This window comes from Xylona heveae, assembly GCF_001619985.1.
Source record: "Xylona heveae TC161 unplaced genomic scaffold L228scaffold_8, whole genome shotgun sequence".
NCBI lineage: Eukaryota > Fungi > Ascomycota > Xylonomycetes > Xylonales > Xylonaceae > Xylona > Xylona heveae.
Genome location: NW_017264200.1, coordinates 179,792 through 194,909, shown reverse-complemented (window position 1 = coordinate 194,909; position 15,118 = coordinate 179,792). Strand labels below are relative to the sequence as shown.

Below are 15,118 nucleotides of genomic sequence, written 5' to 3'. Positions count from 1 at the left end.
TCATGTCAAGTATGCGCTTAAAACCAGTTGCCACGGGCGGCGAGACGGCGAGGAAGAATTGTAGCTGTAGTGAATATGGTCTCGAGGGCAGTAAAGGTGATGGTGGTGTTGCAAGCCGTGCACGAAGTTGGAGGTGGCACAGTGCTTGAAGCAACAGAGCTAGTCAAGTTGGTGGAGGAAATGGTGAAGTTACCGCTGCTGCTGCTGCTGAAACCGGTGCTCAGCGGGATGCTGGTCGGTACAGAAGAGGTGACGTTAAACGAAATGATCGAGGTTCGGCTGCTGACTCCAGTGGAGAGAGAGATGGTGGTGGAGTTGAAGAAGATGGACGAGGAGCTCACGCCAGTGGATAGGATGATGCTGCTGCTGCTAACACCAGTGGAGAGAGGAATGCTCGTGGTGTTGGAGAAGATTGAGGACGAGCTAACTCCGGTGGAGAGCGGGATGCTTGAACTGCTCACCCCAGTCGAAAGAGGAATACTGGTAGTGTTGGAGAAGATGGACGATGAGCTAACACCAGTAGATAGCGGAATGCTGGAACTGCTGACGCCGGTGGACAGAGGGATGCTCGAGCTGCTCACCCCAGTCGAAAGCGGCACGCTAGTAGTATTTGAGAAGATGGATGACGAGCTCACACCGGTAGAAAGAGGAATGCTGGAGCTGCTGACACCAGTTGAAAGGGGAATGCTGGTGGTGTTGGAGAAGATTGACGAGGAGGAAACTCCAGTGGAAAGAGAGATACTCGAGCTGCTAACACCGGTGGAGAGGGGAATGCTACTGCTGCTGCTAACTCCAGTGGACAGCGGCACACTCGTAGTGTTTGAGAAAATTGAAGAGGAGCTCACACCGGTTGAAAGCGGAATGCTGCTGCTGCTCACACCGGTCGAGGATGCAACGCTTGTGCTGTTCGAGAAGATGGAAGAGGATGAAACTACAGAGGAAGAGCTAACTCCGGTGGAGAGAGGAACGCTCGAGCTGCTGACACCAGTTGACAGAGGAACACTACTGCTGCTAGGACCAGTGGAGGACGGTACGCTAGTCGTGTTTGAGAAGATTGACGATGAGCTCACTCCAGTGGAGAGAGGAATGCTCGTGACGCTGCTGCTGACGCCCGTAGACAAGATGATGCTGCTGCTGGTTGAGACAGAAACGCTGCTAACAGTACTGACACTGGACACGGACGAGACAGAAGAGCTGCTGTTGGTGATCACGGAGCTGCTGACAATAGTACTGCTCGAGAGGGATACCGAGGTAGATACTGATACTGATGTAGAGACAGATACCGAGGACGAGCTAGAAACAATGGAACTTGAAGGGCTGAGCGTTGAAATAGTTGAAGACAGGCTCACGCTGCTGCTGACGGATGATGAAGCCGAACTGGGCAATGTGCTCACGGACGTGTTAGACGAGGAAATTCCAGTGTGGGACGTGATGGTCCTGGTTGACTCGACAAGTACAGTAACATAGCCGGTCGAGGAGAGCGTTGTGGTCGTCACCACAACAGCGGTCAACGTTTTCACCTAGACGAGATTAGAAAAGCGGATTTTGAAGACAGGGCTTCGATTGGCAAAAGAACGTACCGGAGGAGTAGATGTCGCAGGGACATAAGTCGTTGAAGGAGTGACGTCCAAGCAAGTACAAGCGCTGGAGAGAGCCACGCCAATGGAAGAAAGGTCAGAGGCTCTGTCACGCTTGACGATGTCTCGCACTTTCAATGGCATAGCCACGGGCGTCGCTTCAGCCCGTTTGTGCTTGGGAACCAGGGTTACGCTGTCAACAACTAGAGTAGTAGTGACGGTTGAAGTGACAAAGAGCGGAACAGTGGTTGTCCGCGTGGTTGTCGTCGTCGTCCGACTAATAACTCATTAGAAACATGATTCTAGCAAGCAGAATAAAAGATTTCATGGGAAAATGCCATACGATTGAGGAGCCTGAACAGTATATGGCAAAGTCGATGTCACGACAGGAATTGAAATGTAGGAGCTACAGAATGGACTGGCCTCTGCAGCATCTTGGTGCAGAGCGGTATAGTATTCATCCTCGACACAAACGTCGGAAGCATTGCTAGCTTGCCTCTCGTTGAGGATTCGAGCGAGTGGATTTGCGAGTGCCGGCGCACAAGAAGAAACAACAAGAAGGGCCGTAGCCAAAGAAGAGAGCGTGGAGCGCATGATTGCGAGTATTGAAAAGATAGAAGAAGAGAAAGAAAGAAAGAAATGGGGTTGTCCGGGGATGGAAACCTCTGATTCAATAAACGAATTGACGGTGCTGGAAAGATGTCGGCCCTGGAGAATCAGCATTCCAAAGCGACGTGATCCAGAATTATATACATGGAGGACAAGCTGACGACAATTGTTTCTCCCTGTTTCAATCTCCACAAAGGGGATACACGATGGGGGTTCCTGAGAACATGGTAAATGGCCTTGTATGACCTTGCATATTCGTGATTGAAGCCACAGAAGGGGCGCGGGGTGACTAATACTGTATTGTTTTCTTCGAGGTAGAAAGTGGGATATGAGTGAGGGTTAGTGTGTAGTAGGTCTGACGGTTCTGCTTGGCTGTTTAGCGTGGAGACTTTTGGCCGTGAAACCCGGAGAGGACATGGCTGCCTCGTGGAGGTGGAAATGAAAGGAGAACGCCAGGAATTTCCTTTCTCGGACAGATATCGGTTGAAACAATATTGAGAAGAAAGTGATTCTCCCAAAGGCGACGAGTACCACGCAAGGGTGCCATCATTATAAGCCCTCGGTGCCTTGCATTTTGAGGCTCACGATAGGGCCAAATCGATACCAAAAGAAAACCGTTGAAGAGGAGTAGTAATCGCACCAAATCAGAGAAGGCAAGAAAAATCAGTGCTTCCAAAGGTCGGGATTTCGAATAATACCGAGATGCAAAAAGCAGAATTCGAATTGAGAAACGATGGTATCATGGTAACACCATGGCAAGAACACACGAACACACGCAGGGATATAAAACGAAAGACCGCGTATTTCGAATCATATGCTTAAGGAACACGAAAGACGAGACGAAATCGCAAAAAGAAAGAAGAGCCCCAAAAGTGATTATGCATATGATTCAAGGAGATCCTGCCAACGTTGCACAACGGTGGCTGATTTCATGTTCAAAAAAGGATTAGACACACGCAGCCCAGTTTTGCCAGCAGAGACGAGCTGCGGCCTAACCGGGGGCCCTTCCCGGCCTGTTCCTCACGGAGAAATAAGGCGCCCCCATTTGAGGCGAGAAGCGTCCCTGAGAGTGTTAGCTGAGACGAAGAGAATGAGACCAGGTCTGATCTCATCACCATGTTTCATCAATCAACATCTCACTGTTCATCTCACAATAGCAGATATCATCTCTACCTTGGGGTGACACTCCCTTTTGTGGCATTGACCATCTCACACACGCGTGCACATGAACTCAACACTCAACTGCTTCAGTCACACTCAAACGCAGTCTTCAAAGAATGAGAGATACATGCATGTCAAAAAGTATCGATGCCCCTTCCCCAACGGGACATGGAGGTTGAATGGGGAGGAGAGGATACCTTTTGGGAACGACGTGAGGTTTCCCTTCCTTTCCCCATCACATCACGTCACTGCAGGAGTAACTGTAACTTACAGATCGTCTACGGAGTACCGAGCGAGTTTCCCCTGCGCGGACTCGCAAGTACCCGGAGACTAGCTTGTAAAAGTTAGACTGTGCCATGATAGTGGACCATCACCCGCCTATCCGAGCTCTTTCCTAATTGAGACACGGGCCAGCGTACTGGCGCCATCGTCCTTGCTGCGATCAAACCTCCCGACGGCTTCAAACCGCCTCACCCTTACGCCAAAAGGTTCTCTATTTCTCTTGGTCTATTACTGCCCATAGACCCTTCCCTTGGCCCAACCTCCCGTCACCCCTCCTCTACCTCTTCAGTCCACTCGAACTTATCATCTTTTCCTCCCCTCACCTAACTGGGCCACCGGCAGAGGAGCCGTTTTCGCCCGTGTTATCTTCGACTGGCACTTTCCTTCTTTTTCCTCCTGATATCAAGGAGCTCGACACTTGTTGCCATTAGTTGTTTCCTGCCCTCCATGGGCAACTGCTCTTCCTGCCTTGGCCTGGGCCGCTCTGGGTCTGATGCTGAGGTTAGTATCACACCTTTTGCTTGTCTCAGCACGCGCAGTCGTCTCGTCTCTCTTGTTTTCTTTTTTCTCGTTGCGCTCAGCTTTCCATCCCTTTCGCACCCAGCTTTCTATACCTTTCCCCACGACCTGCGCCATGGGCCATTCATGGTCAGAGCAATGACTGACTTGACGCGTCCCTTACACAGAATCCTGAAACCTCCCGGCTCCTCTACGACGACCCATACCCACCCAACTATGGTGGTTTGAATAATGGTGTTCCAAATGGCCTGAGTCAGGCTGACCAGCAAGACATCAAGCGCGAGAGGGAGGCCCTCGAGAGAGTGTGCCTGCAGACTTCAGAGTACGAATGATTTATTCCTTTTCGTCATGTCACCTTTCCCTCTACCACCTCGCCGATCGGCGCGATGCGGGCCTCGCCTGGTACAATGATTGCGACGTGTTGCAAGACCAGTTGCCAGATTTGGTCTCTTGAGCTTGTTTTTTCGTCACCCACGCTTTTTATCCCCCTTCCATCACGATCGCTCCTCGCCTCAAGCACACTCATCTTATCCCCTCGCCCCCGCGGTCCCGTGCTTAATCAATAAATAAAATAGACTATTGACGCGAAATACTGACGTGATCTGAACACCATAGCAAACTAATTGACATCTTCGCCCTGCAACACCAACCCGCCGATTGCGATTCTGCCGAGACTAAATCAGACCGTTATCATCGCCTGATCGACAAAGTCCTGGCGAGTCAAGGCCATAATAACCTTTCAATGGCTAAAGCTGGAGAAAGCGAGGAGCAACACTGGCTGGTAGCGATGGCGGAAAATCCAACCACGACGACTACCACGCGTGGTTGGCGATCTGTAAACGGGAACGAAGTGGGCGAACTCCTCGGAACGTTTTCAGCGCCCCCACGGAGCAAGAAGGTGGCAAAGGCCATCCGATAGGAAAACTGATTTAAATTAGGCGGCTATAGAAGTGTCGAGCTACTATTTGGTCTAATCTTGCCTTGCAAGGACAATACGTGGGCCGGGATTTTATGAGCCACGTCCCTGTATGGCCAACAGGAAAAATTCATTTATTCGATATAGAGTGTAATTCAGATACCCAGTCACTGTACAGTACGACAAGGTTGCACATATGGGCGCCTTTTTCGATTCGATTCGGTTGGGGTTGGTTGGATGGTCCCTTTCTCTTTGGAGTTGGTGGCAGCGAATCTCTTTTTTTTTTATTTGTTTCCTCGGTCAAGCATCCTTTCGGCTAAGGGCCCAGTGTCAATCCTTTTGCGTTTTCCTTTTTTTTTCCCCATACATTATATCCTCACGGTCACTATTACCCTGCTGTCTTTCACTTCATACCACCTTTGAAAACATTCTTCCTATCATTTCCTTTGTCACTCGTACACGCGACTTGTACAGCTCCATGGGCCATATCGACTAGACTTGAGCCTTCTATCTTCGACATTTATTTCCTTATATTTTGTTAATACTGTAAATAATCAACCAGCCACATATCTTTGATGAGATTGCCAATTTGCAAATCTCTTCCTAGCCATGTAGTTCCTTCGATGGTAGCCGTCACGCCTAGAATCAGGATTGAGCCCGTCAATCAATAATCCAATCTTTTGCATACTTTATGATTCCGGGCCTAGATCATTGTGTGTATATGCGTATGTGTTAGCTTCTTTGAAATGGAGGCAAGTTTGTCTTCAATGAGCTCATTGCTCAGCCTCGGCTTCACTGTCTAGTGTCTGGAGTGATTCGGCTTCATTCAAGGATCAACGGCCTTAAGGGTATTGAAGCAAACTAGTGACTCAAATGGAAAACACAATGTATTGAAGCAATCAATTGAATCAAACAATGAATTGTATTCAACAATCCACAATCAATAATCATTCATCTTCAACACTATATAAGACCGGCTGACCACCTACCAAGCTCCAAAACAATTCGACCTCGGGGCGGACCAGGAACAGGCAATCCACGCAGGGCCCGCCAGAGAGAATCCAGTTGTGTCTACGATTGAACTTTAACATCCTTCTGTAGCAGCTTTACAGAGACTGAGAAGCGGACACCAGAAAAGTGGTTTGGATTGACTTGCTTCCACTGTATTGCCATACATTTGCCGCAACCTTGAGCCCGTAAAGAAAAATGGTAAACTCCAATCTCAAGTGTGAATTGAATTTTTCTTTTCTTACAAGGAGCTAGTATTAGTTTTGCCATAGACTCCTTCATCGTTTTTGCAATTTGTACGCAACTATGGATGCTCTAAACGAACTTGGGCGCCCGATTCGACCTAATACATTACTCTTTCACATTGTCAAATCTGACGAGATTCCGATAGTCTGAAGTTTCCTGCAATGGTTTGCTTCCCGAAAAAGCATCAACAGTTATCGGCCGTTGCCTATTCAAATCCCGGGTCGATTTCGTAAGAGACCGATGGAGCAGTGCATCTGGTTCAAGGCGCCACCAATTCCGCATGCGAGAAGTCCTGGAAGATAGTTAACAACACAACGAGATACGCCAGACAATGTCTCGCTGACAGGTTTGCAGTCGCTGCAGCAATGTGGGCATACTGTGAAGCGAAGACTGTTGTCCTGGTCATTGGTCCATTGGCCTGCCGGGGATTTGCTCATACAGATGGCAACGTTGGAAGCCACACCAACGCCATTACAACGAAAAGAATCTTTTATTCAAGATCTGTGCTGAAGCAGACAACCAGAACTCAATAAAGCTTTTAAGACAGTAAATGGAGCAGTTTCAAAACGAAAGCAAATGGAACAATCTCTCTGGTCGCACATCCACCGCACCTCATTTTAAAATGTATCAAATTTTAGAAACAGAACCACAAAAAGCGGGCTTCAGAGAAAGATATCTCAAGCATATCCGACATGGTTGTCAAAGAGGAAGAAGCCCCTTTGACGCTTTTACTCTCATGATACTGCGCGGAAGCAACAGTCAATTCAAGACATTTCGGAGCACAACTCCAGCGCCCATTGATAATCACGCAATTGGCAATTGATACTCAGCATCTTACGACCACCCCCCCAAACTACCTCAGGGCGTGCTGGATTTCGAATGTTATCTTCAGGCCGTAGGTGGCATATACAGTTTTCATCGCATAACGGAAAAAAAAAAAAAAAAAAAAAAGAAGATCAGAATCAGTGTGCCGTCATGTTCCTTGTGGGGCGGTTCCTGCCAATTGGGGCATAATAGATTTCTGTTTTCGTTCTTGCTATTGTTGCTGTCGGACACTCCCAACAGCAATCTCACCATGAACCCATGACACAATCGGATGCCATCGAAGAGAGCAGGATGAATTTCGTGATCCTCGTTTCTGCCGACTCGAAGAAAAGGAAGCGGCCGGAGAATTTCTGATCCCAAAGGAGGAGTCATATCAGCATCACAGGCGTCACATGATCAATCACTAAGAGCACCTGCTGGATATTTCACAAGATTTTTTCAACCGCAACAAGAATGACTTGGGCTTTGTATACGCAGCCGCAGGATTCCGCTCAATAACCCGACAGACGGACGTTGGACTGGGCGTTGGACTGGGCGTTGTTGGAGGTGAACTCACCGCGACAGTTGTTTAATTATGTAATGCATCCAGATTCGAACTTATTGAAACCCTGAGAGCCAAACTAATCTTGGACGCGAGTAGTTCCCGGCGGTTTTCACAAACCCTTTCAAGGAGGATAGGAAAGAGTTGCTGGCCTTCCACATGAGCGATGTGGTCAAGGTCATGGTAGACACTGCAAAGCCTGATCTAGAGGACAACGAGGTCTTCAAAATCGGAGCTGTAACTTGGACGACTCGGGGCAGATATGACAAACTTGCCGTGAGAAATCTGAAAAAGGCGACCCAGATTACATTGAACCCACTGACACCCTCAGCATCATTACAGAATACTGCAGGCATGTACCAAAGCTTGTAGGATTTTTGTGGCTGGTTGTGGAACAAGTGGTCAAGTGTCAGGAGAAGGTCATTGTCTGGACCTTGTTTCCTGCAGAGCAGGTCCTGCTATGTTAGCTCCTCAAGTCAATATGCATCAACACTTCCATCTTCCCTGCAAACCTTAACTTTGACAAGAGAAAGAATTTGATCCTTGATTTCACAGAGCAACAATATGATTGAAGGTGCGCCACCCCCAAGGACCATGCAATCCATGGGACTTGGTTCTCCCTGCGAGGAGATTCGGCAGCGTTTGTTTATAATGGAGGAAGGAAGGTTTGGGGGGCAGGGCGGGTGACAAAAGGTATGGCGAGGGTTGAACAGGTCGGACAATCGGGGGCTACATGGCAGTCTCAGAGATCACAGTCGGGGGTGTAGCGAGTACACTTAGGGCAGCACGCGATGGCGCCCATGGAATCATCAGCTTCATATGCAATAGAGCTATACATTCAATTGATTCTGTCTAAGTAATAACTTGTGTAATTCCCCTGCCACTTGATGCATTTCTTGATGTGCTCAGGCATAGTGATTAGAAGCGTATCAATTTCATCCTGTGTTATTGATGATGGTAAACATGCAGCTATCGCGTGTTGAGCTCAGTGTACTCGCTACACCCCTCGCACCCCCGACTGTACTCTCTGAGACTGCCATGTAGCCCCCGATTGTCCGACCTGTTCAACCCTTGCCATACCTTTTGTCACCCGCCCTGGGGGTATGTTTGGGTGGTGTCGAACACGGTTCTTTGTCATTTTTCACCGCCGCTGAAGACCTTTTTGATGACATGAAGAAGTTCACCGTGGCCGCGGAGGATCGTTTCGTTGGCGGCTCATGATCTGTTTCTTTCTTATTTTCATTTTTCTTATCCTTCTCTGCTGCATCAAACTTCTATGAGACTAAATGACCTGTGTATAATCATCCAATATGACGTGTTGAAAAGCGGTTGGTTTGAAGGAAAGGAAAGGGAAGGGAGTAGAATATGAGGTCTTACTACGTAGTAGCTGCTTAACCCTTCAACTATATACGCAGTTGGAAGGTGAGGGTCCCCACATATTCCATATAGACCAGGGATCATCAATGAATCGCTCGGAGCCCGACCATTCCGCGACGGTAATCTTGACAGCGACTTCGCCCATGCCCAACTTATCCATTACCTGTGTCAATTTCTCCAGACAGTCCATCCAGTCGGTATCTGTGCCTTCTTTGGCATATATCCAGAACGTGGGTGTATTGACGCCTTCTCTACGTGCGGTGCCGATGCGCAAGATCGTTGCCCAGAAATACGGTTTGCCGTCAAGGCACTCGTCGATTTCCTCTGGAAAATACATTTGGGGATACCCCTCGGAGTTGTACCGTCTAAATCCCAATTGTAGCTCGTCCTCTCTGCTTAGCGAGTGAGTCTGTTCTGGTCTATTTATCGATGGATCGATAATCTCGACGGAAATGTCATGCAGTGAACCGGTCTCTTTCCACGGCCTTACTCCTGGCGGTGGGTGTGCTTGTAGATTTGCAGAAGAGCCCGGCTTGGGCTTGGTCTCGTTGTTTGAGTCTGCAGCACCAGCTGCTGCATCTGTGTCCGTCATTACTTTGTTTTCTTCTTTTGATTCTTTTTCTTCTTCCTCTTCTTTTTCCTCTTCACCTGATAGCAGCCCGCGGTCTCGACACAGCTGGCGAATTTCTTTGCAGGCCCAGTACCAGCTATCGTCCATGACTCCTGGCTGTCGTGTCGCCAGCACAAGGATTGTCGGCGGCGAGACATGGCCTATCTGCGAGGAATCACTAAGCGTGCATTTCCGGTTCACAAGCTCAATTTTCCAGTAGTCAACCTCATGCTTGAATAGGATACCACGGATCTTTTGTTGGAAATCTGTACGAGCGGATGACGCGCCTTTCCACTCCTTCACAACCTTAAATCTTATCGATGCTCTCGAGCCGTCTGGATCGAGAAAGTCCTCTTCGTTTACTTCGATAGGATCGCCCATGACGCGCACGCTTCTGGCAGGCAATTGGCACAATTTGGGTCCGCCCACGCGATACTGCCCGTTGGCAATCTCCTCGTCGAAATAATTTTCCGTCGAGCCGTACGGTACGCCGCGCCACGCTCGGGCTCGGACCTTGGGTGCTTCTTGGTTGGGCAGCCCTTCTTTGCATTTGTCGCAGAGCGCCAGCGGTCGTATGGGGCCAGCATATGCCTCCACGTTTGTGGTGCGTGGATACCGTTTTCCAATTCCGTCATGTGCTGTCGATTTGGTGGGAACCCTTGGTTGAAACATCGTGTCGTATTCAGAGTCCGTAAAGGCGAGCTTGAATCAGCCTCGAGCAGCAATATTTAAAAATAAAACTTGACGAGTACTGAGTATAGATGGCTCAGCTCTGGTAAGGAGGACGACGAGGACGACTACTATGGGAAAGCACAACAAACGGCCAAGGAGAGCTCTCAAACGGAGATATTAAAAAAAAGCCAGAGTGTAGAACAAAAAGAGAGATATTTATACCATTTCAGGTAACCTTTCAGATAAAGCCAGGTTGTCCAAGAATATAAAGGAATAGCAAGTTAGTAACTTCAAGCAACGCTGGTATTGAACAGAGTGACAGGACTAGATTGGAATCTGTATTTGATCTAATTGATACACAATATTGATGAAAATATAATGGTTTGAAAAAAACAGCTCTGAACTTATAAGGCATTTCCTTTGAAAGGTAATATAAGAGAGATGGGTTAGGTGTTGTTGTTATGTTTATAACTAGACCAGGTAAAGCAGCTGCTCTTTGTCAGCCTGTATTTACTTATTTTCTAGGCTTAGGTCAAAACCATATAAGCCAGACTATTCCGTATAGTACCTAGGTAATATGTATTCAAGCAAGAGTAGATTTTTACTTGTAAGTTCTCAATTATCTTACAGATTTATTATTGTAAAAGGATTTCAGAAGATAAATATAAATATTAAATGCTATTCTAATACATTGTATAATTATTCATAAATTGGCTTGATCACGCAATTTACAGTTGCCTCAATCCGTCTTAGTTCTGCCGAGTAGTCTACTGTAATACCCTCAAAGTGTTCGGTAGAACTAAGTTAGTAAATCGCCTGACGTAAGTTAAGGGGTTTTAGTGCAACTGATAAGAAAATCTTTATCGACACAAATCGATTGCAGTAACCAAGGTATACTGACTATTTCCTGCAGACAAATGATCAGCTAAATTTCTCCACATTTCAACATCCTACCACTACTTTTTTCTCGAATTCGGTTTTATCGTCCTTTAGCATTGCCAATAGGCTGAGATCCCCTATCCTTATATCGACGCCCAAGATGTCTGGCAGCCACGCAAGACTGACGGCCGGTTCAGCAAGTCGTCTCTTTGCCGCATCACAAAAGAAACCCCTGACCGCCCGCTCTCTCGCAACGGCATCATCGCCATTACCAGTCAGCTCAGCCGGTCGGCTACACAAGGTAGTGGTCGTTGGCGCCGGCAGCGCCGGTCTATCCGTCAGCCATCAGCTCCTGCGCTCGGGTAAATTCACACAGGATGAAATCGCCGTGATCGACCCCGCAGCATGGCACCACTACCAGCCCGGCTGGACACTTGTCGGCGGCGGTCTCAAGAAGAAGGAGGACCTGCGAAAACCGATCAGCAGCCTGATCGACCCGAAGCTCAAATTCTACAACCACGGCGTGGACGCCCTGTCGCCAGGCGACAACGCCGTGACGCTCGCAAACGGCACGACCATCACCTACGAACACCTCGTCGTCGTTCCCGGCATCAACATCAACTACGGCAGCGTCGCCGGGCTGCCCGAGGCGCTCGCGGACCCTAATTCCACCGTGTCGTCCATCTACGGCTACGACACCTGCGACAAGACCTTCCGCACCATCCGCGCCCTCCAAAAGGGCAACGCCATCTTCACCCAGCCGACAGGCGTGATCAAATGCGCCGGCGCCCCGCAGAAAGCCATGTGGCTCGCGTTGGACTACTGGAAACGAGCTGGCCTCTACAACCCGACCAACCCCTCTGACGCACCGATCAAGATCAGCTTCGCGACCGGCCTTCCCGTCATGTTCGGCGTGCCCAAATACAATGCGAAACTAGAAGAGATGCGCCAAGAGCGCAACGTCGAGGGGCTTTTCCAGCACGACCTCGTCGCAATCGACGGCAAAGACGCCGTATTCGCCCGTCCCGAAGGACAAGGACAAGTCACCAAACCGTTTGATCTCCTGCACGTCACGCCCAAAATGGGGCCCTACGCGTTCGTCAAGAACAGCGCCCTCGCCGACGGCGCCGGCTACGTCGACGTCGACCAGAGCAGCACCCGCCACAACACATACCCCAACGTCTGGTCCGCCGGCGACGCCTCCAGCCTGCCCACCTCCCGCACCGCCGCCGCAATCACCTCCCAGGCCCCCGTCCTCGTGCACAACCTCCTGCAGACCCTGGCCGGCAAGGAACCCGCCGCGGTCTATGACGGATACACGTCCTGCCCGCTCCTGACAGAGTACGGAAAGGTTCTTCTTGCAGAGTTCAAGTATGGCGGCGAACCGAAAGAGACGTTTAACAACTGGTTCGGCATCGACCAGGCCACCCCCCGCCGCTCGTTTTATCATCTGAAGAAGGATTTCTTCCCCTGGGTATACCTCAATTTCATGGTCAAGGGCACGTGGGGCGGTCCGAATGGCTGGATTCGCTAGATTTGGACAGTCTTGCCTTGTTGGATGTCCGTGTATTTACTCCTGGATAGATCGCGTGTATACTCTTGATGGATCACCACCTGTAGACTACTATTCCTGATTTTTTGTCGATAGGGTAGACGGGTAGAGTATGTTTTGTCAATAGGGATGGATGAGAGGCATGCTGCGTGCTGCGTGCTGCATCCTGCTTGCCGCATGCAATACATACCTTGAAAAATTGGATGTTAACACTTTCTTACACTAGAATTATTTAGAGCCATTCGATATGTAGAAAAGAGCGATGATTACTACAATAGATAAAATTATAGGTCAAGAAGTATATATTAAAATATATTATATTACCGGTGAACATTGCGCCTCCTATATGAAAATCAAGTATCCCATGTTGTTCCTGATTCTAAATTGCAGAATTGAAACTCCGCTGCCGCTGCGCCATGAAATTATAAAGACAAAAAGAAAGAGAGAAAGAGATCCAGCCAAGGGAGAACTAAGAAGGACAATGCTCATGTTACTGCCGCGCCATGCCTTCCCAGAACCGACGAAGCATGAGCACATGCGCGCGAGTAGGAGGATCGCGGTCACGAGTAGACATTGATGAAGAGAATCTAGACCAGGGCCGATGATGCGGAGCGCCTCGCCGCCCCCGCGAGTATACGTCTCGGGCCGGTGTCGTGATACCGGCGTTTGAATTGTTCGCACCTATCGTACTGCTTTGACTAAGAGCGGTCCTTGCATCTACCGCCCCTACCGCTCCTACCGCTCCTACCGCTCCTACCGCTCGTCCAGCAGATACCGATGTAGCAGCTGCTGCTGCTCGCCTCGTAAACCTCTGCACCAGCGCTTTCACGCTCGGTCTCTCGCCCCTCTCTCGTTCCGCGGCGGACGCTGCGCGCGCCCTCTTCTCTACCGCTTTCGCTCGTTTTCCGATCCACGCGCGCAGTCCGTCTTTGACCTGCTCTCGTTCAATCTGGCGCTTTGCGCCGAGAATGTTTGGCGTCACGCCGGTCCACACAATCGCCCCCGTGCGGCGGTCATGCCGGCAGCATTCGCCGGGCAAGATGTTGGAGTCTACGAGCGATGAGACCGACGGGCGCCGCGATAGAGACCGGTTCAGCCGGATGCAGACCAGACTCCGCGAAAGCTTGCGCGCGGCGACATGGGTCGAGGATAGGTAGATTGTTGAGCGTGGTGGCAGGAGAGCGGCGAGCGGCGGCCGCTGGGCGAGCGAGTGTGAGAGGACCAGAGAGACGTCGTGTAGGCGGTGGAGATGGAGCATGGGGTCCAGACTGAGACGCCGTAGACGGTGGGAGACCTGTGATGCATCGGGATCAGTCAGGTGACAGGCAGTGTCAGTGAGAGTGATAAGTTGAAGTGGAGAATGAAAGCATATACAGTGGCAGCATATACAATGATTGCAAGCGGGGGAAATGAGATGGGTGCTCGAAGATGACGACAGAAATATTGGCAAGAGAAAAAGAAAGGAAGCAGAAACAACTGTTCGAAATGTTTGGGCAATGGGCTTCTGCGAGCACGGGATGGGTAAGAATTGACAGAAACAAAATCTGGCAGACTCGAAGGCGAATATAATGAGATTGTCGGCAGAAATGAAGAAAGCAATATGCACCCAAACATAAATATGAGATAAAGCCAAGCTATAATGACGTGAGCGGATCAACATGAAGATGCGAACTCATAACAATACAGAAACAAAGCTCATAGCATACCCTTGAGACACTCAACAGATCAGGAACATCCAGAAACGCGAGAATGTTAAGCAAAAGCTCGTCGCAAAGCTGCAGCAGAAGATCCATTGACGACATTGGTAAAGTCCCTGTCCCTGTCCCTGTAACGGATGGTAGAGTTGTTTCCATGGGTCGTCGACTCGTCGCTGATGTTGCTCACGGAGCTAAAAGCGTGCTAGACAATATCCCCTTTCTTTGTATATTACCTGTTTGAGAGAGCATCAAAAGAAAGAAGAGCGATATTGAATCAAGGAGCTTGTAGCAGTGCCAGGGGTATCAGTGTATGATGTACGGAGTATCACAAGTACGAAGACGAGAATCAAGTTGCAATAGCAGTATGGGTATAATGCAGTAAAGTCAGGTAGACAAGAACATCAAAAGATCAGAAAAGCCAAATGGATGATCCAAGTACGTTGTAATGCTCATTAATTGGTTGGAAAGTGGACGATAATTTGGTTCCAATGATTCAAGGACCTGTGAGATCTGTGAACAATGTGGCGGTAGTGATGCACAAGAATGTCATAAAAGTTATGTCAAGTACTTCGTATACAGAGGTAATAGTATGGTGAGTATGACAGTAGTGGAGACGCACAGTCTTCTGCAGGTATACCTCCGTAGTT

General features: G+C 49.1%; 6 protein-coding genes across 6 annotated transcripts; 3 read left to right on the top strand and 3 right to left on the bottom strand.

The window, feature by feature from the left end:
* Positions 1-180: 180 nt before the first annotated feature.
* Positions 181-1,467, top strand: L228DRAFT_239933 (hypothetical protein; the record flags this gene model as incomplete). The annotated part of the gene is made up of 1 exon (XM_018331191.1): positions 181-1,467. One exon carries the CDS (start codon positions 181-183, stop codon positions 1,465-1,467), a length of 1,287 nt encoding a protein of 428 aa, XP_018186600.1.
* Positions 1,468-1,811: 344 nt separating this feature from the next.
* Positions 1,812-2,431, bottom strand: L228DRAFT_165360 (hypothetical protein). Its single transcript, XM_018329424.1, has one exon. The coding sequence runs from the start codon at positions 2,298-2,300 to the stop codon at positions 1,902-1,904; it is 399 nt and encodes a 132-aa protein (XP_018186599.1). The 5' UTR covers positions 2,301-2,431; the 3' UTR covers positions 1,812-1,901.
* Positions 2,432-3,795: 1,364 nt separating this feature from the next.
* On the top strand, positions 3,796-5,164 carry L228DRAFT_165303 (hypothetical protein). Its single transcript, XM_018329421.1, has 3 exons — positions 3,796-4,130; positions 4,316-4,470; positions 4,764-5,164. Exons 1-3 carry the CDS (start codon positions 4,077-4,079, stop codon positions 5,065-5,067), a joined length of 513 nt encoding a protein of 170 aa, XP_018186598.1. The 5' UTR covers positions 3,796-4,076; the 3' UTR covers positions 5,068-5,164.
* Positions 5,165-8,875: 3,711 nt separating this feature from the next.
* On the bottom strand, positions 8,876-10,462 carry L228DRAFT_165277 (hypothetical protein). The gene has a single exon (XM_018329420.1). It carries the CDS (start codon positions 10,341-10,343, stop codon positions 9,084-9,086), a length of 1,260 nt encoding a protein of 419 aa, XP_018186597.1. The 5' UTR covers positions 10,344-10,462; the 3' UTR covers positions 8,876-9,083.
* Positions 10,463-11,225: 763 nt separating this feature from the next.
* Positions 11,226-13,103, top strand: L228DRAFT_248796 (FAD/NAD(P)-binding domain-containing protein). Its single transcript, XM_018332936.1, has one exon. It carries the CDS (start codon positions 11,383-11,385, stop codon positions 12,754-12,756), a length of 1,374 nt encoding a protein of 457 aa, XP_018186596.1. The 5' UTR covers positions 11,226-11,382; the 3' UTR covers positions 12,757-13,103.
* On the bottom strand, positions 13,097-14,827 carry L228DRAFT_248795 (hypothetical protein). The gene is made up of 2 exons (XM_018332935.1): positions 14,481-14,827; positions 13,097-14,068 (listed from the first exon to the last, which is right to left on the bottom strand). The coding sequence occupies exons 1-2, from the start codon at positions 14,574-14,576 to the stop codon at positions 13,265-13,267; spliced, it is 900 nt and encodes a 299-aa protein (XP_018186595.1). The 5' UTR covers positions 14,577-14,827; the 3' UTR covers positions 13,097-13,264.
* Positions 14,828-15,118: the final 291 nt, after the last annotated feature.